Source organism: Mangifera indica, chromosome 5, assembly GCF_011075055.1.
Source record: "Mangifera indica cultivar Alphonso chromosome 5, CATAS_Mindica_2.1, whole genome shotgun sequence".
Lineage (NCBI taxonomy): Eukaryota > Viridiplantae > Streptophyta > Magnoliopsida > Sapindales > Anacardiaceae > Mangifera > Mangifera indica.
The window spans coordinates 11,034,819-11,060,570 of NC_058141.1; the positions used below are offsets into that span (position 1 = coordinate 11,034,819).

Below are 25,752 nucleotides of genomic sequence, written 5' to 3' on the forward strand. Positions count from 1 at the left end.
AATGCTGTAAAATTATAGTATTTTAAACAAATATATTAATATAAAAAAACAAGAAATGAGGACAAAACGAAGATATATGTATCATCGATTGTAAAGATTTTTTTTGTTATTCCTTTCGTGTTAGAGCTCAAAAGGGTTAAAAACCGTAAATTTGAACTGAAATTGTCAACCAATAAATAATCACTGAGTTAAAAATTATGCCCCCATGCAGGATCGAACTACAGACCTTCAGTTTACAAGACTGACGCTCTACCACTGAGCTATAGGGGCTTTGACAGTGAGGAGTTTACCATTATTATATTATTTCATTATTTGTTAACATAATTTAAAGATTTTTTTCCCGTCACCCCTGACGGATGCTTATATCTAAAACGCCCCACCTTTTCTTAAAAAATATTATAAACTCCTCTTGATTCCACTACTTAAGTCCTATTTCATTTTCAAATGAAGTCAAAGACATATTTATATTAGAGATGACAATTTCAATTCGAATTTAAGGCTTCTGACGATAACAAGGAAGGGGATGAAAAAAATTTTCACAAAAGGAAACGAGAATGCATGTGTCTCATCCCTGCTCATTTATTTATATTAATATTTTTGTTTAAAATAATAATATATTTTTATAATTTTAGATTATTTATATTTTTGTTTTGCATATTAAGATTAGGGTTGGATTCCAGCCGAGCCGAGCTCGGCTCTGTTCATATATGAGCAGCTCGAGTTTGGCTCGAGCTCAGCTCGGTTTGACTCATTTTGGCTCGTTTTTTCTTATCAAAACGACGTTCGTTTTAATATATATTAATCAAAACGACGTCGTTTTGCATAAAAAATTTTTAAAAAAAATCTACCAAGCCAACTCGAGCCAATTCGAGCCTGATTCGAGCTCGTTTCGGACTCGAACCGAGCCGAGCCGAGCCAAACTCAGCTTGAATCTAGCCCTAATTAAGATAGTTAATATACGATATTTATGACATTTAAAATAGTAAGTTAGTTTTAATTTTACTTAATTTATTATTTAATATATTTATGTTGTGTTTAGAGAATATAAAAAAAATATATAGAGAAAAATTTTCTTTATAAGAAGGAGACGAAGAATTTTTATCATCCTATTAATAGGGAGAAGTAAGTAAGAAAGATTAAGATTTCTTGTAGTAATAGAAACGGATACATTAATTGACTCTTTGCGTCTCTATTAAAGTAAACTCAACAACCAAAAAAACATAAGCCCATAATCAAAACTATGTATGTTATGGGTGACTTTGCCTTCCTCACTTGGAAATTAATGTAAAATATTATTGAGTTTTCATTATTTAAAAATTAAGGAAAGAAATGGATATCATTAATTTCTAACTTTCACAACATATAATTGCATAATTTTTGTACATAAATAATAATATATTATTTTATAATTGAATATTTAAAAATTAAAAGTAAAATAATATATAATTATAAAACAATATATTATTATTTGTTGTACTTTATTGGTTTAAGATGTCTATTTTATATGTAAAATTACTATAAAACCTTTCAATCAAGTGATCACTTTTTTATTCGACTCCACTTGAGTGGATGGACTTATAATGCCAGGGTTTCTTTTAGTTTTTTTAAACCGTGGGGGGCAGTTGGGAGTTGTACACCCTTCAAGGTTAAAGGGAAGTGGGGAGTTCATCGAAGACGAAGAAGAAGAAGATGGCGTCTTCGAAAGGAGGAGGAGGTGTGTTGAGAGTAGCGGATATGGAGAAGCTGAGCATAGAGCAATTGAAAGCTTTAAAAGAACAAACAGATCTTGAAGTTAATCTATTACAAGACAGTCTTAACAATATCAGAACTGCCACTTCTCGTCTCGAGATCGCTTCCACTTCTCTCCACGATCTTTCTGTTCGTCCTCAAGGTTTATCTGTTTAACCTCCCTCTTCTGATTCTAATTCTATTTAATTACCCTTTACTCATCTGGGTTTTCTTTTGTTTTGTTTTTCTCTCAGGAAGTAAAATGTTGGTGCCTCTTACTGCATCGCTTTATGTTCCTGGTGAACTCGATGATGCTGATAAAGTCCTCGTTGATATTGGCACTGGTTACTTTGTTGAGGTTAGTTATAGAGATTTTTTTTTCAATTTATTTGTCTAACCCTCTTGTTATTCTAGGTTTGTATTTTATAGTGAGGCATTTTACAAGTGCTTCTCATTTATTATTATTATTATTTTGTAGAAACTGTTGTTTGGATAAGGCTTGTGATGGTAGTACCTTTTACTTCAATGTATTATTGTGGTTCTTATACTTGCGAAGGAAATTTCTTACTTGCATCTGGCTGCATGATTAAGAGGCCCGTAGCTGCTTACCATCATCAGAGTTGAGACGGTTGAATGCATTGAGAAAATAGAAAAACAAAAGTAACACAAATTTGAATTACTAGTTTATAATCCTATAGGTATGGTTGAATAGTATGTTTCTTGGTTTCTAATAAGTCAATGATAGATCTCCATAAGTCCATTTCATGACATGTTATCTCTCATAAATGTGATACCTACCAAGGTTTTTTGGTTGTAGTCCTGTTTGTTGCGAGATAAATTTATGGGCTAAAAAAAGAGGTTGCTAATGAAAGAGAAATTCTATTGCGACTTTTATTTTCATTAAGAGAGTGTTTAACATGTTATTATTGATGAATAAGTAGACAAGGAAAAAATAGGAGTTTCAGCTGCACGTGCATGTGCAGTATAGTCACTTTTAGAGTAAGATTAAGAGGTTAGTTTTCCGAAGATAATCTTGTGGTAGGTTTGGTGTTCATTTAGTACCAAAAAGACAAAAATTAATAATATTTTTAGAAGAAACATTACATGTTTGTAATTAGCTGCAGTTACTTAAATTTTAATAAGGACAATCAATGACCCCTTTTTGAGGCATTCACAATTCCTAGACCCTCCTTATCAGAACAGTTATCAGTTTACTGCTGTGCACATGAAAAATCTAGTCACATTTTATTGTAACCTACTTCATCCATTTATATAGTGCCAAGCCCATGCACAAGCTGTTGTATTAGTAAATGACAGCTTTTAGAAGTTTTATTAGCATTAAAAAAGCATGAGATATTGGCATTGGCTTCATTAGGTTGTAAAAGTGATTAAGGGCGGGCTACAAGGGATGCAATAGGGTAGGTCTTTGATTTGATTGTTTCATTCATAAAAGTTTTTAAAACCATGAAGACATGCTTGTTATTTTGTGGAGTTTTTCTTGTTATGAATTTTGCTTGTTACTTTATATACCTGGTTTGTTATTGATTATTAGCAGTATGCATTTAATTTATCCCTGGTTTATTATCTGATTGCTTGATGCCTCTCTAAAAGGGTCTTTATGGAGAGACACTTGAAATCATTATATATTGTAAACTTGTCTAAAGTGCAATTGTTGGGACAAGAGGATACATATTACTATAGGCATGTATCAAATTAGATAGGTTGCGATCAGCTCTTGAAAATTTGAGGCCTAGGCTATAGTTTCAGATCAGCATTTCATGTTTAGTAAGGAATAAGAAGTGTTAATTAAATAAAAATGTGTTTTTTCTGTTTCTAGAATTCTTTTTTTTTTTTTTTTGGTTGATTATCATGTGACAATCTTATTGACATTTTTGACTTGTCATGAGAAAGAGAGGAAACAAAAAAACAAGGTGCAGATAATGTGGCTTTTGACTCACCCCTTTATCATACTAATTAATGTATCTCATTCTTGATTACTGATTTTCTTGATTTCAGAAAACCATGGCTGAAGGCAAAGATTATTGTGAGCGTAAAGTAAACTTGCTGAAATCTAATTTTGACCAGCTTATTGAGGTATGCGTCCCTGTAGTCTTGTGCTACTTCCACTATTAGAAGAGTAGCATGATTTTGACATTAATATTATTATTATTATCATTGAGTATTTCTGCTGCTGTAGTCTTGTGCTACTTCCATTATTAGAAGAGTTGCATGATTTTGATATTATTATTCTTATTATCACTGAGTGTTTCTGCTGCTAGAGAAACATTCAGTGTTAAACCTTTATGTCTGAATATCTATAATGGAGAATCTCTTCGCTTTTTTCTCAAACACTTCATTTTTGGGCTTGATTGCTTCTTAGACCAGCAATTGACTTAGAATATCACTGCTATGGCACTTGATGGTTTGGATTTTTCTTTTCCTTAATATTTTTGTGAAATGAAACTTGTTTTTTATTTTTTTTAAGATTTCTTAAGCCATGAATTATAGGTGACAAAATAACATGCATGTTCAGAAACTATCCTTTTTTTGGTTTTTTGCTTTGTGCCAGAAATGGTACAAAGTGTGACAAATTTATATATGATTTTATATGCTTCAGAAGACTTTTAAGTCTTTAACATCAAAATATCATCCACTCGTATGTAGATACCTCTGAACTTGGTGCTCAAGCCTTTTTGGCTTGGCATCGAGGGCTTTCTTTTGGAGGTAATCTTTAAGCAGTTGATCAAAATCCTACCAATAACTAACCGCAATAGGAAAATTGAAAATGTTTTAACCCATTAGCCGCACTTCCCCCTATATATTTCTTAGGAAATATTCTGTTGAACATTTTTCTTCTCTCTGTTCCTATTGTTTTGGTGGGTCCATGTGTGTTGTTATTTATAACAGTTTGATAGATAATGAAAGAGTGTTTATTTTTAAGACTTATAAGGATTGAGAAATCTGACATGTTTTGTTATAAAACCACTTTACATGGAAAATCCTTTGATATTGCAGCTTCTGTAAGCTTTATGTATTTTGGATCCCTTTAATTTTCAATCCTTCGTTTGCAATATCTTTTCTTGCGTGACAGAAATCTAAAATTGAAAATGCAGGTTGCAACAAAAAAGAAAAGTATTGCAGATGATGCTACAGTAGTCTTACAGGTGAAACTAAAGCAATTAGCCTCGACAAGTTCTTGATTGCTTTAAGATTTTACTAAATTATTGTTGCAGTATCTTCAGTAAAAGATGTTTGGTTAATATGGGTGCCTGACATTTAACTTTCAATCTTCGTCTGTAGTTAAGAGGATTCAAATAGGTTCCTTGTGAGTTTCTATGTTTATTAATGCGTGTTTATTACATTCTTCCCTTTCTTTCTTTCTTGCTCCAACATAAGTGGTTAGATAATTTGTTTTTACTTTGCAATTTATGGCATTATCGTTAGCAATGCTTTATATTGAAAGTAATTGATTTTTCTCGAACTCTCTTTGATTCAATGTTGATTTGGATTGGAAATTTTATTTGAATCAATTCAATTTAAGAGAATTGAAAGTTAATTTAATCCCACATCTATTCTATTAAATCTGATCTTTGGTTGAAATTTAATTTGACTGAATTCAATTTAAGAGAAGTGAACTTAACATAATCCCAGTCATTTTCCAATTGAATTGATGTGGATGGAACAAATTGGCTTTATTTGACATTTACAGAGTAAATTCTTGTGCTTCTCTATTATCTTGTGGAATCCATAGTATAAAAGGTATCTTTTCTCTTTTGAATGTTTTTGTTTCTCTCAGTTTTGGTGAAATTTCGTTTGAATTTATTATTAAATTTGAAAGAATTAGATTATTTGATTTTTGTGAATTTCCGCAATATGTATTTGAACTGACTGAATTATAGATTTTCAATGGTGTTGAGAATTACTAGGATGAAAACCAACCTATTATTAGGAGTAATATTGTGCGTACCCATTTTGAATATACAAATAGATACATATTTATATGTGTCATTTCGTGATTAAGTATTGTTTTATTATTAATTCAAATTTATCCAATCACATAATGACATTCATCAAATGTATACAAATTTGTGTATTCAAAATGGATACGCATAGTTTTATTGTATTATGAATATATGAGTTTTTGAACATTATGTTTGTTGCTATTGGATTTGCTTGATTTCTCTGAATCAACCTGGAAAATAACCCCAGTTACTTTTTTGTTCTCGTGAATGCAGTGGCTAACAAAATGCTTTGTAAACTTTATTAGCATATATGCATTTATATGAGTTCCCTTTAAAAAATGAAGTGGTCAAACATACATCAGAAGTTGATTTGAAAGCCAGCAGACTTGGGCAATTAAAAACTTTAAAGCCACCAACTTGAACTAGGCCTCGGAAAGATTTGAGAAAATTATCTCTATGTTAGAGAATTATTTTTAGATTCTGGCAACGTCACAAGAAGCAGAAATAGATACATTAGAGGTATTTATTGCATAGGCAAATAGGATTTTGTAGAATAAGGCTGCTGGAGATGCATTCTGGGTAGCCAAAGTCATCAGTAGCTGACGACACATTGACATGAAATACATGACTGAAATCTCCAGCGGTTTTACCCAATCCATTCTCGAAGATTTTAAGAAATAATAACTTGAAGCTGAAAATATAACCAAACCCAAACTCTGCATTTTTGTCACGTCTTACTCTAACTCAGATTTTGAACTGCATTAGTTACCATTGTCACCAGACTCATACTGATGTAAAACAAGGTATATTTTATGTTCTTTTATTTTAAAAAATACGCCTTTGATTAAAAATTTAAAGACGTACAATGTAAAATCTGAAAACAAAAGGGTAATATTAGAATACAAGGGAGTAGTGGAATTGTTCTTAATTTATACACAAAAAGTACATGAATAATTGCTTATTGATTAGGATAGAGACGTCAATATGCAACAAACAGTCGTACAAAAGACGTGTGATCATTGGTGACATGCAAGAAAAGATGTGATGAACATCTATATAAGAGAGTGTATTTGGGTTTTCATCTTATTTGAAAAAATGACTCATTTACTATATTACCTACTTTTTAACCATTTAGTTAAAGATAGATGAAGACTATTTTATTTTCCCCACTTTTTAAAGCATTTTATTTCCTTATTTCCTTCTCAATTGCATCGATAATCTTATAAACATTTGGTTTCTAACAGATGCAACAAATATTAATTATTTATCAATTATGATAGAGTCGTTAATATACAACAAATGGTCGTATAAAAAACATGTGTGATCGTTGGTAACATATAAGATATGATATGATAAATACGTATACAAAAGAGTGTGTTAGGGTTTTCTTTGAGAAAATAACTCATTTATTGTATTACCTATTTTAACCATATGGTTAAACGTGGATAGAGGCTATTTTAATCTTTTGCCCTTTTTTGAAAGTATTTTATTTCCTTAATAATTGTTTCCTTCTCGATTGTATAGATAATCTTACAAATATTCATTCGAACATTGCCCTATTGTTCTTGTAAATTTCAGAAACATCCCGTAATGCAGCCATGCCAGTTTAAGAAGTGCAATGTGCAAAAACTATTGAGGCCCCGTTGTTACTATTCTTTTGATTTGGGCTGAAATAAAATTCTGCAAGACTTGCTGATTTAATTATCACGTAGCAAAATTAACCACAGTGGAACTTGTCCTCCATTCTCCAAAGCAATCTCCCTGCATGCATATCCTCCACAAATAAAAAAGGGAAATTCAAAATTTTACAACTTTATATGCCACGTATATAAATTTATCATACTTTTTTATATTCGAAATATTTATACCATCAAATCTAAACACTTTTTAAAATATTCTTGTATTTGATCAGAGTGTAAAATTTGTATAAGACTACTGTTCAATAACACAAAAACTCTCATTTCTATCATATTTCATGAGAAAATTTTTTTATCTACACAAAGATATTAAAAATAAATTCAAATTTTGAATTGTTGATTGCTGATAGTTGGATTTTTTTAAATTATATCTAAGATTTAAAAGGTTTTTAGTCGAAAGAATTTAGAATGAACTGAAATTCTAATATTTGTATCCATGAAAAAATAGTTCACCAAGGCTGCTAAGAGATTGATGACCTTGCCAATCCTACATTTCCCCAAACTTGAAGATAAAAGTAATTTATGTATTACACTATCTTTGTAGTATAAATATTTAATATATAAGAAGTGTGGTAAATTTGCATATGCAAACCCATTTAATGTTAAAAATTTCAATTTCCCATTAAAAAATATAGCATAAAGAAAGCAATGAACACAAAAAATGGAGTTGATAAATCCAAGTGTTTGACGATATGAATGTATGACACAAACATATAGACAGCAGCAGGGACCAGAGAAGCATTTTATTCTGTGTATTCATGTGGCCAAAATGGAATATCTTTTTAGGAGGAGTTAATAGATGAGTTTTCCATGTGTGAAATGAAATTATTGTCAACTCCAATGACCCCTAATGTCCCATTTCCAAGCTGCCCCATTCATGCTTTTCCCTGCATTTGCCAGATCTTTTCGTTATATGATGTGCCTCTTTAGAATTGCCATTGGGGTTGCAATTTTCTAACTGGATTCGTCTTATTAATAAAACCATACTGTTTTTGCTATTGGTATAACCTAAGGCCATGATGCGTTTTCCATTTGAATTTTGATGATATGATGATTTTTCAATATATAAATTTAAAAGGCATTTACTTGTTCAAATTTGTTTGATTTAAACTATGAATTTAATAAAAAAAATAAGATATGTTCAATAGTTGAAGTGTTAAAAACGAAACACTTAAAATCTCCACCTTTTTAAGAATTCAATCTTAATAAGGTTAAATTCGAGGTTTTGAATTGCCTTGAAGCCAATGAAGAAACCCAAGATGAAGGGAAATTGAGAAGACCAAGAAAATTTGTCATGTTGATGGCTTATTTGATAGAATTATTTGAGGATTTCGGATAGTTCATGATGGAGATAGTAGTGTCAAGAGGAGCAAAATTTGACTATTGTTTGGAATTACTTGGAAGAACTAGTGATATGTTATTTGGAGCTCAACGAGAAGTATTGTTATAAACATCTCTATCGTGATAGAAAAGGAAGATATGTTAATGATGATAGGGTAAGCTATTGTTATGATAACTAAGATGAAGGAAGAAATCACGAAGGTTTTAACAAAAGTTGTTGCTCCCAGTAGTAGTGATGCTAGATTGGCTAAGACAGTGTCAAGTGGTGAAGTAAAAAAGATAAAATGATCTTTCATCAAATGGTAAAATTAAAAATTTAAAGTACAATAAGTTTTTTACCATTCCATGCAACAATTTTTATTAATATAATTAAATGATAAATCACCTAATGAACTGTTAAACTTAAAGAGTGTGAAAATGTTATTTCATCAAAGTTTGCATGGAAATAAGTCATTCAATCTTATTTCAATATTATTTATAATCTTCTTTTTAAAACGTTTGAATTAAATCACAATCATCCACCTCAATTGGCTAATTTAAAACAGATCTTCAAACTTGAACATACATATCAACTTTACAAACTAACTTAATTGCACTTTTGAATTTTCACTAACTTAGAAAGGAAAAAAAAAAAAAATCTAGATTTGAATTGGGGTATATGCTCTAGGCCTCACTAAGGAAGATAGCTAGAAAAACTTAAAAAGATAGTAACTGTTGGTGACAATTCTTAATGATGTTAACTTTTGAAACCCCACCAAAAAAAAAAGATTGACAGAAAATGTTACATGATTTGATGTAATGCCAATCAAATTATAACATATGGTTTGCATTTGATGTGATGTGGGCAAATGGAATTGGTCTAACCCATTACTGTTAGGGCAACTTTCCTTTTAAGGGGACCCTAAAAAGCATTTGCTATTCTAAACCAGAGTTTGAAAATCCATTACCCATCTAGTTGCTGCCTCTACTAGTAGTCTAGGCACCTTGCTCTAAATCAATAAAGCTTAGGAAATAAGGAGATCTCTTATAAATTAAAAGGCAATTGATGTAGTCTCTTTAATAATTGAATGTGGGTTGGTCTACACATCTCTCTTTTTGGTTTTGAGACCTACACACACATGCCCCATTCTTTGATTTTAATTCTTATTAATTCCTTGGATAAGACTTTCTTGTTTGCTTGTAATTCCATTCTTTTTCATTCGTGCCTCATAAATCTCACTTAAATCAACAAACTACATGCATCTAATTTTGAATATTCAATCAAGTATCTAAATGATATGTCATCATACGATTAAATAATTTTGAATTAAAAATATAATAATATATTATCATATTATGACATATTATATACAAAATTAAGTATATATAATATTGCTCGTAATGTTTTCTAGAAACAAAGAAAATCTTAAAACATGGTGAGATTTGTCACATGCCAAATTAGGACATGTCGGTCCCTAATGCAAGTGGCTTTTTGCTTTGCACATGAATGATTTAAATCTCCTTACAATCTTGAGCCACATTAGGCTTTAATCATAAACAAACAATAATTTGCTCTTACCACACTGTTTATTGGCCTCCGGATCCTCTGTGCATAATTAATTTTTATTCTGATTGGTGAATAAGCGATTAGGGAATCATCTTGTTGTCGATTTACTCATTAATTTTTTTTTTATAATAAATTTTTTTATTAAAGTTAAATCGTTGTTTTAAAAATTGAATTAATTATATTAAATAAAATAAATCTTATATTTAATAATTAATTTTATAATCACTAAATCAAGTAAATCAAAATTATATACTTAGGTTTGCTACAGGAATTTTATTTTTTAAAATTTTTACGTGATAATTTAAAAAATAAAATTAAAGCAGGAATAAGGTATGGTTTAATGATGAATGGAATGTCATGTGAAGCCAACTTCTGGTGGACTGGAGAGTCCATATGATCAACAATGATTGTGATCGCATCACACGTCACCAACTATGTAATTAATTACCAACATAACAATTTTATCATAATTATTCTCTATAAAATAAAAAAAATCATAAATAAAATAATTTGTCATAAATTAATGGTAATTTATAGATCAATTAATAAAAAACGGCACGTAATTTGAAACACGAGACTTTTAAAGCGTAATTTAAATAATAAAAAAAATATTAATTTAAATTTATTATAGGAATATATTAAAAATTAAAAATTAAACCTTAATTTAATTGATTTAATAGTTATAAAAATAATCATTAAATTTAGAATTTATTTTATTTAATATAATTATTTAATTTTTTTTTTCGAATAAAAATTAATTTTGCAGATTATAATCTCAGTAATAGATCTAGTGCCAAATCCAGCACAACATCATAACATTCACAATCATACGTCATACGGGACTTGACTCTTGCTTAACGCGTACAATTGTCAATTGTACAATTAAACGACGTCGAAATAAAAATCTGATACTTCGAATGGTTTTTTCTTTTGATCGGGCGGATGGAGGTGACTCACATTGGGACCACTCTGATCTTTCTGATTCACAATCGAAACCAGACAGTATCAGTGCATTACACTTTAACATTTTGCCGGCTTTTTGGAAAGGTTCCCACTTCTTAGCGTGTCGTAATCGCCTGCTCTTCCTTCCACCTTTACCTTTCGTTTGTCTCCGTTGATCTCATCAATCATTGACTTTTTCCTCTGTTGACCCCGCCATGCATTACTTTTGCATTTATAATCCTTACCATACAAGAGCCAGTTAATGATTAGCATTAAACATGTAACCGCTGGGCGGGTGAGAATATCATTACTCTATCGTTAATGAGTAACCAAAAACCACAACCGCGAAAAGTTCTAGTCGTGTTGGGAGTTTCAAAATCATCAGCTTTATTCGTGGCTGTATTTTATTTTGGCTTAATATTTCTTTTCTCGTACGACTTGGAAAAGTAAACCTTATTTATGTATCCCGCCATATTTCATTAATTTACGGTTTAATTGATTTAATTAAATAATTAATTAATTTAATTTATTGATAAATTATTATATATATTTTTAAATAATATCAACTATATATCTTTTTAAAAAAATAAAATAGATAAAACATAATTTAAATAGATTAATTAAATAATTAGTATCCCATTATATAAATAATAAAAAAATTAATTACAAAGTATATCTTTAATTCAATTAATATTTTACAAATTATAATTCTTTTGAATTTTAATAAAACAATAATTTTATAATATTATATAAATTCAATTTAATTGGTTTTTAATAATTTTTTTTAAGTTGGATGGATTTAATAAAATAATAATTAATTTGATTTGATTTTAAAAATACTGGTGCCGATAAAGTGACAAAAGAGTTTTGGATAATTAAGCAAAGAATTGTTAATAAAAATATAATTGATTTTCAAATTGTGAGAAGTCTCTCGAATTAATAAAGAAATTAAATAGGGGTATAATCGTCATTAAATACGAATCCGTCAACCTTTGTTTTAAAATTGGTTGGTGCGCAACAAGCCCTCCCAAAGCTCAAACGTAATTTAAATTCAAAATAGAAATAAAAGAGGACGACTTTGTAATTTTATTCAGTTATTTCTTTTTTCATTTTCATGTGAGAAGTGAAGAAGCAGAGAAACAAAAACTCTCCAGTCCACAAGCCTTTGCCTTAGTTTTTCCAGTCATTTTAAATTCTATCTTTTCTCTCCTCACTTTCTCGGAAACCAAACACTCTTTAACGTTCATATACTCTATACACACTAGACAGGAGTATATACTTTACAGTTACAGTATTTTCACTTTGCCTCATCTCAGCATTTCCTTCTCTTTTCACTGTAATGCGAAGCTGTTGTTGTTCCTATTGCGGTGAGATCGATTGAAGCTTGCGAGTACTGTACTGAGAATCTCAAGTTTTTTTGACTTGTTCTTGGTAAGTATGTATTATCCTTTGTGGTTGTTGAAGCTCTAGAATTGCAATTTGCCACTAGATCGGTCTTCATTTGCAAGTTTCTGTGTTTTTAAACTTTACTCTTTGTTTAATTGTGGAGAAACTGTAAGAAAATAAAATAAAATTGGAATTCTATGGTTGTTGTACCAGGTGATACTTTGAGGTTCTAAATTTTGATATTTTTGTGAGTTCTGTTGCATTTTATGGGAAACCAAAGGGAAAGCCCCGTTTCTGGGAAACTTGTTAATCTGTTTGAAGTTACATTACTATGAGATTAGGAGTTTCAAGTATGTATTCAGTTAATGAATCATTTTTACAGTTTTAATATCATAAATTTGATTTATAGTTGTTCGATTAAGACTTGTATTTTGTTTCATATGTATGATGGTTCTAGCAAATTATCTCGTGGAACTTGATAATGGTATGACTGTGATATTTCAAGAACTCACTAAGGTCTATATCTAAAAAATCATGGCCCCCGCCATAAGGTTCATCTGATTAGTCTTCAAGTGGGGTCTTTTCATAAAGGATGATTGATTTTTAAGCATAAAAAGTAGCTTTTGATAATAGTTCCTTTATCTAATGGCATCCCTGAAAAATCCATTTCTTCAGGATCAGAGAAAATGCTGCAGAAAACCCTGGTCCCCCCTTCTTTTCAGTCCATCAAATCGTTACCAGTTGATCATAGGTTCATGGGTTCACCAGCTTCTGATCGGTATGAAAAGTCTAATGGCGTAAATTTAAACATTGGTGATGTTATTGGTTCAAGTTCCCTTAAAAATAGTCAGACAGGGAATGAGGTTGTTGAGACAGTTGATAATGAGGACTCGCCCTATAATGGGAACAATGTTTTGGTTGAACATAGGCCCTCTACGGGTGATGAAGACTTGGATTCCATGGCTTTGCCTATGCCTTCATTCTCAGCATCTCGTAGTGATTGCAGGTGGGGTGACACCACTTCTTATGCTGCCAAAAAGGTATTTTGTGGCTTTTAACTTATTTTTTATTAGAACATGTAGCCTTTGTTCTTAGTGTGGTAATCTTGTTCACTTTAATGAAAAAGTTTTACATAGTACAGCTTTATGCTTTGTTTCCTTAGCATCTATATATAATGTTATGCCAAATGTTTTTTTTTTCTATAAAAACTAATTTCTGTGTGCGTGCTAGTATAATAAAAATTAATAATTTGTTTCTTAATATTTCTTTCCTGATCCCTTGAACCTCAGAATAGTTGTTGTTCTTCAATAAGTTGATGCATGCACTTTGTAATTTGTTTCTTATTGCAGTAGCAGTTATTGAAATTTGGCTAGACCATGACTGATAAAAAAGTAATACCTATTGTAAAATGTGGGATTAGATGATCATAGGTTTGATCAAATTAACTATTTTTTTCAGTGTAACATCACTTTTATATGCAACAGACTTTGCATGTACTCTTCTATTTTTACTCTTAGGTCTTATATATATTGAATAACTGAAGTACATCAAGATTTGATAACGTGGCTTTGGCATCACAACTATTAATGGTTTATTGTTTTGCTAGGGAGTTAGCCTAACATATCCAAAGACCAATTGTTGTGTTGCATTATATTCAGTGCATTACTTCTTTTATAGCAATGAACGGTTGTGATGTGTAGTATGTAGGAATTAAAGTTTGTGAAAGTTGAATTTACTTCTTGTTAGCATCATTTATACTGTGGTAGCTTTAAGTCACTTGTAGTCTTGAATCTTCTTAAGGCTTTTGCTTCAAATTGTCATCATATCCTTTAGAACTAGATATATTTAGGGTGTGCACACTAATCTTCTTAAAGAATTTTAGGAAAAGCCAAGCTTCTCCGATTTGCCTAGGATGGCTCTGCTGCATTCTTCAATCCATTCTTCAATTGCTCTCTCAAGGCTAGTGTTAGAGTGACTTAGTGATGTGCCACGTGCTTTGCTTGGTATTATGAAATATCTTTCTCACAAATCCTGGAAAATATATTTGTATAAACTTTGGGTTGGGATTTTTATATCATCAAAACCCTAGCTCCAATAGGAAATTAAAGTCTTAATAATTTCATAACTAATTAAAATTTATAATCATTATATATTCTTCTATGATAAAATAAAATTACAGCTAATCTGTAAGATCATAGTACTTTAATGGTGATAGGTTTCTCAATAATTTCTCTTTGGGCCTTAGTTTCAAAGGATTTCCATCACTCTTCTTACTGAGCTCAATTGGCCAAGGTTTGTTAGATAGATAGTTTCTTATTATTTATTTATTTTTTTGGCTATGTATCAGTTAGCCTCTTTTGCCAGAAATTCAACTAGATATGTTTGGACGTATTTTTTTCCTCTCGAGCATTGTTTTGGCCTTTTGCTTCTGTGGCAATCCAGTCTACTTATGTATCAGTGCAAACCCTTCTTTTCCTGTCAAAAAGAAAGCAAAAGTTCCTAATACCCTAATAGAAGATAACCCTTGATATATAAAAATTGATGCACTACAATCTAATGAATAAACAGCCCCACTTCATTAGAGATTCTCAACAAATATATGTTTTGAGGAATCTACTATAGCATCTATTGTTTCTGATTGTAATTCCATGCACATTGTAATTTGTTTTCTGGGAAATCCTCATGGAAAATGAACAATAAATATAAAATAGGGACAACATTTATCTAAAAGAGAATGTCAATAACTGATCACTTTTACGGAACTAATCCAAAGAGTCTGTTTCTGTTATTTTTTTGGATAAAATTCAACCTGTGTTGCTTGCTATATAATTGTGAGTTAAAGTCTCTCTATTCTATTCTAAAGTTTTATTAGCAAATTTTCTTAGGTTGCTGCTCCTGCTGATGTGAAGCTTGGCAGTTTGTTGTCCTGAATGCATCATATGTTTTCTAATTTTGCTTTGACTTAATAAAATGTATGCCAACTTTGGAACTCTCTTGTGTACCATGTACGTTATATTGGTTCATAAATCAAGAAAGTATCTAAGGTTGCAATTTGTTGATAGAATGACTTTTATATATGAAAGTGTCCCCATGTGCATATAATTTCTGCATTATTGCTTGACATGACTGTGATGGATTTCAGATCATGGGCAGCTCCTCTAATAGACAATTAGACATCATTAACTTCCAATTCATTGATATTTTTACCTACTTGTTAACATTTGCTGTTTCAGAAACTTCAATCTTGGCTTCAACTTCCAAATGGAAACTGGGAGCTTGTTAAGATAGTGTCAACTTCAGGGAACGAATCAGTTGTTTTACTGCCTGAGGGAGAAGTACGTGAGATTTCGGAAACGTTGAAAATGTTATATTCAATTTAGTGTTTGACCTTGTGTTTTTAATGCATACATTGTAGGTTCACAAGGTGAAATCTGAAAATTTGATTTCAGCGAATCCTGATATCCTTGATGGTGTTGATGATCTTATGCAACTTAGCTATTTGAATGAACCGGCAGTATTGTACAATCTCCAGCATAGATACAAGCGAGATACAATTTATGTAAGTGTTTTTGTATTGATGTTATATTTAAGTATAATACTGGTGGTTTATTGCAAGCTTTTTCTAATTCTTTTACTGGGTAAATTGTGTGCAATATAGACCAAAGCTGGACCTGTGTTGGTTGCTATCAATCCCTTCAAGAAAGTTCCTTTATATGGAAATGACTACATTGAGGCATATAAGAACAAGTCTATTGAAAGCCCGCATGTTTATGCTATAACAGATACAGCCATCCGAGAAATGATAAGAGGTGCATTCTGTGTTTAAGGGTATTGGATTGACTGGTCCTGTATTTGGGTATGTTCTCTCTCTGTGGTATACTAATTCAATCTTGTTTTCTTTTTCCAGATGAAGTAAATCAATCGATCATCATAAGGTTTGTAGAGTGAAACTAATAACTAACTTGGTCCTGTCTTTTCAACTTTTTGTCATATTTGCCATTTATCATTCTGTTTGTATTGTATGCCTAGATGAGTCAACCTGATTATTGCAGATCATTTTTATTTTCGTTTTTAGTTATGGATATATCGCTTTACTTATGTTTGGATTGCATCAAAGCTGGTTTGGGCACATTTCATGCCGAGTCATTTCTCATAAAATAAAATGAAACTTTTTAACCTACTTCCTTCCTTTATGTGCTTTTTTATTTTGGCTGGCTCTGAACCCTACCCTGCTCTTGTTTTCTACATACTGTGATATGGAATGAAACACAGTAGTTTTGTTCAAGTTACCCCTTTTGTATTCTTTGCAGAATCTAACTTGTAGCCATGAGATGCTCCCCTATATCCGTCAAATTTTAAAATTCAGTAACAGAATTTTGTCTTACATATTCCATAAATAAGGTTTCCACTATTTCAAAAAATATACCTATATTCATGTATTGATTCTAATATTCACCAACTTGTCCAGTGGTGAAAGTGGAGCAGGAAAAACCGAGACAGCAAAAATAGCGATGCAATATTTAGCTGCTCTTGGTGGTGGCAGTGGGATAGAATATGAAATATTGAAGACTAATCCAATCTTAGAAGCATTTGGGAATGCCAAGACATTGAGAAATGACAACTCAAGTCGTTTTGTAAGCTCCCTGTTCTTTGCATGAACATCCCAAAGTCATTTACTTAAACTTATTTTGTTCTTGTCCAGCAATTGTGCACTATCTGAGGTGTTTTACTTGTAGCCGTTTAAGTTCCAAGTATTGATGATCTGGGTGAACTTGTCACAGGGAAAGCTGATAGAAATTCACTTCAGTGAAACTGGAAAAATTTCGGGTGCCAAAATTCAAACTTGTAAGATAATTCTTATAGCTGAACTGGAATTGGAATTCTTAGATTTGTTTCTTAATGTGTATTTCTTGATTTGCATATAAAACTGATGTAAATTTTGTTTTGGTGTGTCTCTCTTGCTATTTTGCAGTTTTACTTGAAAAGGTAATACATATTTCGCTACTATATTATTCTATGCTTCCCATTCTTTCTGTCCTTTTTTTTTAAATGATGTATCTTATTTGGTCTATTATGAACAGTCTAGGGTAGTTCAATGTGCAGAGGGAGAAAGGTCATATCATATATTTTATCAGCTGTGTGCTGGGGCTCCATCTTCACTTAGAGGTGTTCACTGCTTCTTATCTTTTCTTTCTTTAAAACAATTATATAAAATGATTCAATATTTTCAGTGCAAGCATTAATTCTTTCCAATAATTCTTGATACTAGTGATGATTAACAGTAAGAATTGCTTCATACTGAAATTGTTTTCTGAATTTGAATGATGAGCAAATATGCTCAAAATCTTCTTAATGCTGCTTGAATCTTCCATTCTGTTATCCTATTTGTCACTGTATCTCCTAAAGCTGATGAGGGAAGAATCTGCCAAAGAATTTTCCCTTCAGCATAGGCTGGCAGCATATCTTTATATAAGTATTTGTCTCATTTGTTCTTTATTTGGTGATCTAAAACCTGTGACCTATGCTTCCTTAAACTATCTAGCTTTTGATTGCAAGTGACTACATTTTTGAGACTCATATTTATTGTTTTTATTTAATAGTCATTTCTTGAGTTATTTCCTTACATTTGTTTATTGATTTTGAATAACAGAGAAGCTAAATTTGATGAATGCGAATGAGTACAAATATTTGAGGCAAAGTAGTTGTTACTCAATTGCCAGGGTTGATGATGCTGAACAATTTCGTGTTGTTGTGGTACCTTGTCCCCTTCTCATTTCCTCCTACTTTAGATTTCTTTATCTGTAGTCTCATAGAGAAAGGATTTTAAGCATATGTACTCTGGCTATTGCAGGAAGCCCTTGACATTGTCCATGTCAGCAAAGAAGACCAGGAGAGTGTTTTTGCAATGCTTGCTGCTGTACTGTGGCTGGGAAATGTCTCATTTACTGTAATTGATAATGAAAACCATGTTGAAGCTGTGGCAGATGAAGGTGAGAATCTTTCGGCAGATGATGCCCTAGACATTTTGTTAAGACTACTTTGCATAACTTATGGCAGCTTTGCCCTAAGCCTTGAACTCCAAATATTAGAAATACTAGAACTATTTTTCCCTGTAAATCATGTCGGTCAGATTTGGCTCATGATTGTACCTCTGCACATATAAATAGCATGACTAAAGTTTCATTAAGTATGTAGTGAAATTTTTTTAAACTGAGAAGCCAAGCTGCCAAAGGCTGTAATTGTGAGAACAAACTGATAATTCTTACTAATTCCTAATTTTCCATACTGAGTTGACAGTAGCATGGTGTTTACTGGGATTACACCGTAGTGCCTTTTCCAATTTTAATAGGAAGACATTTGATGCATGTGTAGAATCTGTACAATTTTTTATGTCATATATTTGGCTCATTATTTTGTATGGCTGTCTTGAAAACATGTGTACACATGGCTGGAAGATGCTACCGTATAACTGCCATAAGCTTTTGTATGATCCCAGATTTTTTCAGAACACCAAGTTGCGCTTTTTGGCACTGAAAGTGCTCATTTCAAAGTTGTGTTTTGCATGTGGTGATATAATGTAGCACAATGTTAGTACTATGAATATTACTAGAAACCAGGCATGCTTTTTGTGATCTCACCAGTGATTTTTCATTTATGTGCAGCTTTAATCACTGTTGCTAAATTGATTGGATGCAACATTGAGGATCTTAATCTAGCCTTATCAACTCGTAAAATGAGAGTTGGTAATGATACTATTGTCCAGAAGTTAACACTTTCACAGGCAAGAATCCGTTTGTAGAGAATTCGCAACTTCTTTTTTGTAGATTCTGTTCTTTGTCAACTTATGTCATAATAGTTTTGCCAAGTCAATTGTGCTAACCTTTTGTGTATTTCATGATTTGGTTGAATTGGATGTCTAAAGTTGTGTACACACATTAATATGTAAACAATGTTGGAAATTGTTCAATTTAATGAATGTATTTATTGAAATTAAAATTGTGACTGCTTTGCTGATCAACAAATTGGCTTATATCTTCCAGGCAATCGACACCAGAGATGCTTTAGCAAAATCAATATATGCTTGTTTGTTTGAATGGCTGGTTGAACAAATTAACAAGTCACTTGCAGTTGGCAAAAGACGAACCGGCAGATCCATCAGCATTCTTGATATCTATGGCTTTGAATCGTTTGATGTATGCTATAATTTTTATTTTACTCTGGTACCGTTAAATTTCTGTTTATATCAATTTATGCCAAATTTGTTTTTTCCTGCAGAGAAATAGTTTTGAGCAGTTCTGTATAAATTATGCAAATGAGAGATTACAACAACACTTTAATCGTCATTTATTCAAGTTAGAGCAGGAGGTAACTTCTATCTGGTTGCACCACTATTTAAAAATTACTGGTCCAAAGGATGCTGGCAATTATGACGTGTGACTAAAATTTGATTAGTCCCTATATATTTTGCTAGTATGGATAGGGTGTTCTGAACTGGTTAGTTAATATCAGAAACCAAATCATCAATCCCTAGCCGGGAACCTACTGGCTTGCTGATTTTTATAATTATACTTAAATAACAGATATTCATATCTTTGGTTTGAAAATATTTTTGATGTTGTATAATGTGTGAGGAGTTTACGTATTCTTTTGTATTCAGGAGCCTGAAGAATCTATAAATCTATACATTTTCCTTTAATGACAGTCTCTTTGTTTCTTGTCAAATAAAAGAACTAACCTATGGCTCTAAAAGATCAGTCTTTTGTAAGTAATTCTTTTCACTGGCTGTATGAAGCTGGTTTGATTACCAGTATATATCATTTCTAGTTGTAATATGATTCAAGAATGGAATTCTTATAGTGCTTTTAACTTGACCTTTTGCCCCTGGTTGTTGATAATGTTGTTGATGGGCATTAGTGTTCTCAACATTTAAATATTTGAAACGGCTTACACAGGATTTTAAGCAACCAGTCTTTACATTTGTTTTGAACAAATAGATACTGTATTCTAGATATTTCTCTGAAAATATAAAATAAGAAAGAAGAAAGAAGGCCTTTGCTTAGATATCATTTACATATTAATCAATTTGGCTGTTGTAACAAAACACTTGCTTGATTCTTTATTTTTCCAGGAATATATCCAAGATGGTATTGACTGGGCGAAGGTTGATTTTGAAGACAACCAGGACTGTCTTAATCTTTTTGAAAAGGTACAAAGCTCATTGATGCTTCAACTTAGTAGATTTATTTTTGGTGTGTGACATCCAAATTTAGGTACTATTAATTTATTATTACTCAAAGTCCCTTTACAAACTATATTTGTATTTTAGATTCTGGACTTTGAGCACATCATGCCCTTTACATTCTATAAAAGAATTACCATGAGTGAACATGACTGTTATTTATTCATGCTTTGCATGGTTGCTTCTATTCTGTGAAACGAAAGGCTTTTATCAATGTTTGGGTGCTAGATTTCTTGGTAATTTTATTTTATTTTATTTTATTTTTATATATTACACTTTACTATTCATAACAAAATATGTGAAATTGACATGTGGATTGGATGATTTTATGAGAAAGCTGATGTGTTCTGTTTGCATTTTGAATTGATTAAACATCCTTTTAATATTATTCTTAACATTATGCAGAAACCATTGGGGTTATTGTCTCTGTTAGATGAGGAGTCTATGTTCCCAAATGGCACAGATTTGACATTTGCCAACAAGCTTAAGCAGCATTTAAATTATAATTCTTGTTTCAGAGGGGAGCGAGAAAAAGCCTTCACGGTTCGTCATTATGCAGGGGAGGTATTCACCTTGTTCTGGCCTGGCACTTATCTTTTTCTTGTCACATTTAGTTTCTGAAAAGATTGATTACATAAGGTATGGTGGAGGTTATCAGGTCCATCTTTCTCTTGTCTAAAGCTGATCCAGGGATTCAATAACGTCTGGCCTTTTAGTTTACTGTTCCATCCCATACTAATTGTGTGCAGATTCTACTAGTTTGATGTATGCAGTGGTCTGAGAAAAATATTGTTGCTGGGGATTATCCTTTTTTAAATTCTTCTTACTGAAAGTTGGATTGCGTCACCTTTTTTTTTTTTTTCCCACTCAGGTTTCGTACAACTCAACTGGATTTCTGGAGAAAAACAGGGACTTATTGCATATGGATTCCATTCAACTTTTGTCCTCATGTTCATGCCACCTTCCTCAGACATTTGCTTCCAATATGCTTGCTCAGTCTGATAAGCCTGTGGTTGGTCCTTCATATAAAGCAGGAGGAGCAGATTCCCAAAAGCTGAGCGTAGCTACAAAATTTAAGGTACATTGCTTTCAACAGTTTAGTGTTCTAAACTAGAGGTCAGATTCAGCTTGGTTTACCTTCATTACAATACAATTAGCAGGCATAGACAAACAATTGTATAGGCATCCTGATTTTTCAGATCTAGGAATTAAATCCTCATGGTCAGTTATTTTGTGTGTATAATACCAGTTTTGCGATGATGTCATGTGTCAATCATATTATCCTAGAGGATTGATTTACCATTAATTTCAATGCATCTGTGATCTATCATTAATAGAGTCAATAAAACAGTGAAGTTACAAGTGAATTTCTTTTGCCAAATTCATGTATATTATGTAATTTATTAAGTAACCACTTGTCTTAGAAGCTTAAGTTAGTAGGTTAGGCCTAACAACCATCATAGCAAATGCAACCATACCACAAACATGAGTAGTGTTATGTGCACAACTTTGTATACAAATAATGACATGTCACTATGTGATTACATAGTTTTAAATTTTAGATAAAACCATTCTTAATCACATGATGACATATCATTGAATGTATACAAAATTGCACACATTGTTTGTGCACATAGTTTTTTTTGTATAAGTAAACATTTGTCTCAAAAGTATCTAAACTCTAACAAAACTTATTTTGATGTCTCTAAGATTGGGGAAGCATGAATGAAGATTGATAAACCTATCTATTTTAAAATTTATTACTTTCAAAGAGAACTACTTTTTCTAGATCAGAGTTAATTCATTTGCCTGTTGTGTTTAGGGTCAACTATTCCAATTGATGAAACGACTAGAAACTACAACACCTCATTTTATACGTTGTATAAAGCCCAACAATTTCCAATCTCCTGGATCATATGAGCAAGGACTTGTATTGCAGCAGCTGAGATGTTGTGGGGTCCTCGAGGTAGTTCGAATTTCACGGTCTGGCTTTCCTACCAGAGTATCTCATCAGAAGTTTGCCAGAAGGTACAGTAAAAAATTGTTTTATTTATTTATTTTCTAATTTTCCCATCAGTGGAAGTGTCCTGAGTTTTTATACAATTCAGCTCCTGCTAACATGTTGTTATATTTTTGGTTGGGGGTGTTTTTCATTCAAATTTCACTTTAGGTATGGCTTTCTTCTGCTGGAGAGTGTTGCATCTCAGGATCCACTTAGTGCTTCAGTTGCAATTCTTCATCAATTTAATATTTTGCCAGAAATGTATCAAGTTGGGTACACAAAGTTGTTCTTTCGAACAGGACAGGTAAATGAATCTAAAAGTTATTTTCCTTTGATTATTTTTCTTCTTATTCTTTTTGTCCTTGTGAATGTGAGTTGGAAACTGGTCTTGCTTTTTAAGTTCTGTTATCTAAGTACAGACCTGGTGGAGTATGGCCCATTACTATTTTCTAGGAATGTTTTGACTGCTAAAGAGGTGATCATCGGTTAAAATTCTGCTCAGAGCTTTGAATCATGTGATCAAATTTTCATCCTTGAAATCGCTTGAGATGTCTAGTATTGATAGATGGAAATGTGTACTATTTGGGAAAAATTCCATGCTTATATAGATAGATATCCTTTACTATTCAAGTCACTTGATGGATCTTCTAGGAATGAACAAAAGTTCATGTTCGAAGTGTTGTCTTTGTCCTCACTTTGTTGGTCTTAGCCATCAATATAATCAAATTATGTGCCTTTTGTGGTGCTATCTTTTATTACTCAAATAATTGCAACACAGATTACTTATGCAGATTGGGGTGCTTGAGGATACAAGAAATCGTACCCTTCATGGCATTTTATGTGTTCAAAGCTGCTTCAGAGGGCACCGAGCTCGTCTTCACCTCAAGGAGCTTAGAGGAGGAATTGTTACTCTTCAATCATGTATTGCTTTATATCTTCTATTTCATCAAACTACTATTGTTATTGTAAGAAATTGAAATCCTCCTAAAATAGGAGTTGATGAGGCCTTAATAACTCTTGCAGTTGTTCGGGGAGAGAAAATCAGAAAGGAATATGCTGTCATGCTCCAGAGACATAGAGCTGCTGTTGTCATTCAAAGACGGATTAAAAGCAGGGTTGCTACAAAAAAGTTCAAGAATGTAAAAGATTCTTCAATTGTAATTCAGTCAGGTAATCTTCTTGTTGGCTTGTGCCACATCCTATAAAGAGAGAACTTTCTTATTGTTAGAATGCTTCTGCAGGTTGTTTTCTGGTCAAATTCAGGGTACAGTTTGATATTGAATGTACTAATTTATTTATGAGTGAATAACAAGCCACTGATTACCCTGGAATATAATCACTTCATGAAAATGAGCAGTTTAATGGCCAAACTAAAAAACCTGTTAAACCTGGCTTGTGTTAGATTTACTTGGAATTGTTGTTGATTTTGTTTTTTTATTTATTTTGTAGTTATACGTGGTTGGTTAGTCAGAAGATGCTCGGGAGATATAGGATTATTGAAGTCTGCAGGATCCAAGGTACTGGTAGACTTTCCCATCTTTTCTGCATTTTTTTTAGTACCAAATTTGCTGTTTATGTTATCTATTAAAATGTCATCAACTACGGATTGAATATTGAGTATTCTAGTTTCCTAGTTTCATAGAAGATACTGTTTGTGCTGGTACTCTACATTTGAGGTACTAAGCATCAATGACAACAATGCAGGGGAATGAATCAGACGAAGTATTGGTAAAGGCTTCATTTCTCGCTGAATTACAGCGGCGAGTGCTTAAAGCTGAGGCGGCTCTGCGAGAGAAAGAGGAGGAAAATGACATTCTCCACCAACGAATTCAACAGTATGAGAGCCGTTGGTCTGAATATGAGGTAAAAATGAAGTCCATGGAAGAAGTGTGGCAGAAGCAGATGAGATCGCTCCAATCCAGTCTCTCTATTGCAAAGAAGAGCCTAGCAGTAGATGATTCAGAGCGAAATTCTGACGCATCAGTCAATGCGAGTGATGAAGTAGACTACAGCTGGGATGCTGGAAGCAACTTTAAGGGTCAAGAGAGCAATGGGGTGAGACCAATGAGCGCAGGTTTGAGTGTCATAAGCCGGCTGGCTGAAGAATTTGATCAAAGGAGTCAAGTATTTGGTGACGATGCCAAGTTCCTGGTGGAGGTGAAGTCTGGTCAGGTTGAAGCGAGTTTAAATCCGGACAAGGAGCTCCAAAGGTTAAAGCGAATGTTTGAAGCCTGGAAAAAGGATTACGGAGTACGACTTCGGGAAACAAAGGTGATTTTGAATAAGCTCGGCCCTGGCAGTGAGGAAGGTGCCAAAAAGAAGTGGTGGGGAAGGAGAAACAACGCATAAATACCCTAAACATTTATTTACCTTTTACCACCGTCTTTTAAAAATTTTTTTTTTGTCTTACAGTCGAAAGTATTGCATAGAGAAATTGTGACGAGAGATTTGTTACAAGGGACTTGGCCAATTGCAGACTACTCCAGAGCCTAGTGAGTCAAACAAGTTACATGTATCCTATAGTTTAATTATGTAAATCAATTTTTATTCCTCTGCGATTTCTGTGTTGGTAAAATTTCAGCTTGTTATGACATGGATCCAGTCTTTCGAATTACTCGGAATTCTTCTTGAATTTTATGTACCCTATTTCCCTTCATGAAATATATTGTTCAAAACTTACAAATATGCTGTCCTCAGGCTGTGTTTCTGCTACCATGTTGAGTTATACGGTGTATTGTACAAAAGATTATGTGGGCATAATTTTGAATTTATAATTGAGTATACGATTGATGTTTATAATATGATTAAATGATTTTGAAGTAAAGATAAAATAACGTCTGTCATGTGATTGATGTTATCACATGATTGATGATTTTGAATTTAAGAAAAAGTAATTTCAATCATGTGAT

At 32.2% G+C, this 25,752-nt stretch overlaps 2 protein-coding genes and 1 non-coding gene across 3 annotated transcripts; 2 read left to right on the top strand and 1 right to left on the bottom strand.

Moving 5' to 3' along the window:
• Positions 1-198: 198 nt before the first annotated feature.
• TRNAT-UGU lies at positions 199-270 on the bottom strand. Its single transcript has one exon. It is a non-coding gene; the product is annotated as a tRNA-Thr (tRNA).
• Positions 271-1,544: 1,274 nt separating this feature from the next.
• LOC123215649 (probable prefoldin subunit 5) lies at positions 1,545-5,105 on the top strand. The gene is made up of 4 exons (XM_044635842.1): positions 1,545-1,891; positions 1,983-2,086; positions 3,745-3,822; positions 4,842-5,105. Exons 1-4 carry the CDS (start codon positions 1,690-1,692, stop codon positions 4,926-4,928), a joined length of 471 nt encoding a protein of 156 aa, XP_044491777.1. The 5' UTR covers positions 1,545-1,689; the 3' UTR covers positions 4,929-5,105.
• Positions 5,106-12,303: 7,198 nt separating this feature from the next.
• LOC123217327 (myosin-1-like) lies at positions 12,304-25,528 on the top strand. The gene is made up of 24 exons (XM_044638293.1): positions 12,304-12,647; positions 13,278-13,642; positions 15,836-15,937; positions 16,018-16,161; positions 16,261-16,411; positions 16,510-16,537; positions 17,071-17,236; positions 17,384-17,447; positions 17,575-17,588; positions 17,684-17,768; positions 18,253-18,356; positions 18,454-18,592; positions 19,265-19,383; positions 19,643-19,795; positions 19,878-19,967; positions 20,731-20,808; positions 21,247-21,405; positions 21,713-21,919; positions 22,664-22,869; positions 23,012-23,147; positions 23,635-23,764; positions 23,867-24,013; positions 24,293-24,360; positions 24,548-25,528. The coding sequence occupies exons 2-24, from the start codon at positions 13,289-13,291 to the stop codon at positions 25,190-25,192; spliced, it is 3,489 nt and encodes a 1,162-aa protein (XP_044494228.1). The 5' UTR covers positions 12,304-12,647; positions 13,278-13,288; the 3' UTR covers positions 25,193-25,528.
• The last annotated feature ends 224 nt before the right edge of the window (positions 25,529-25,752 follow it).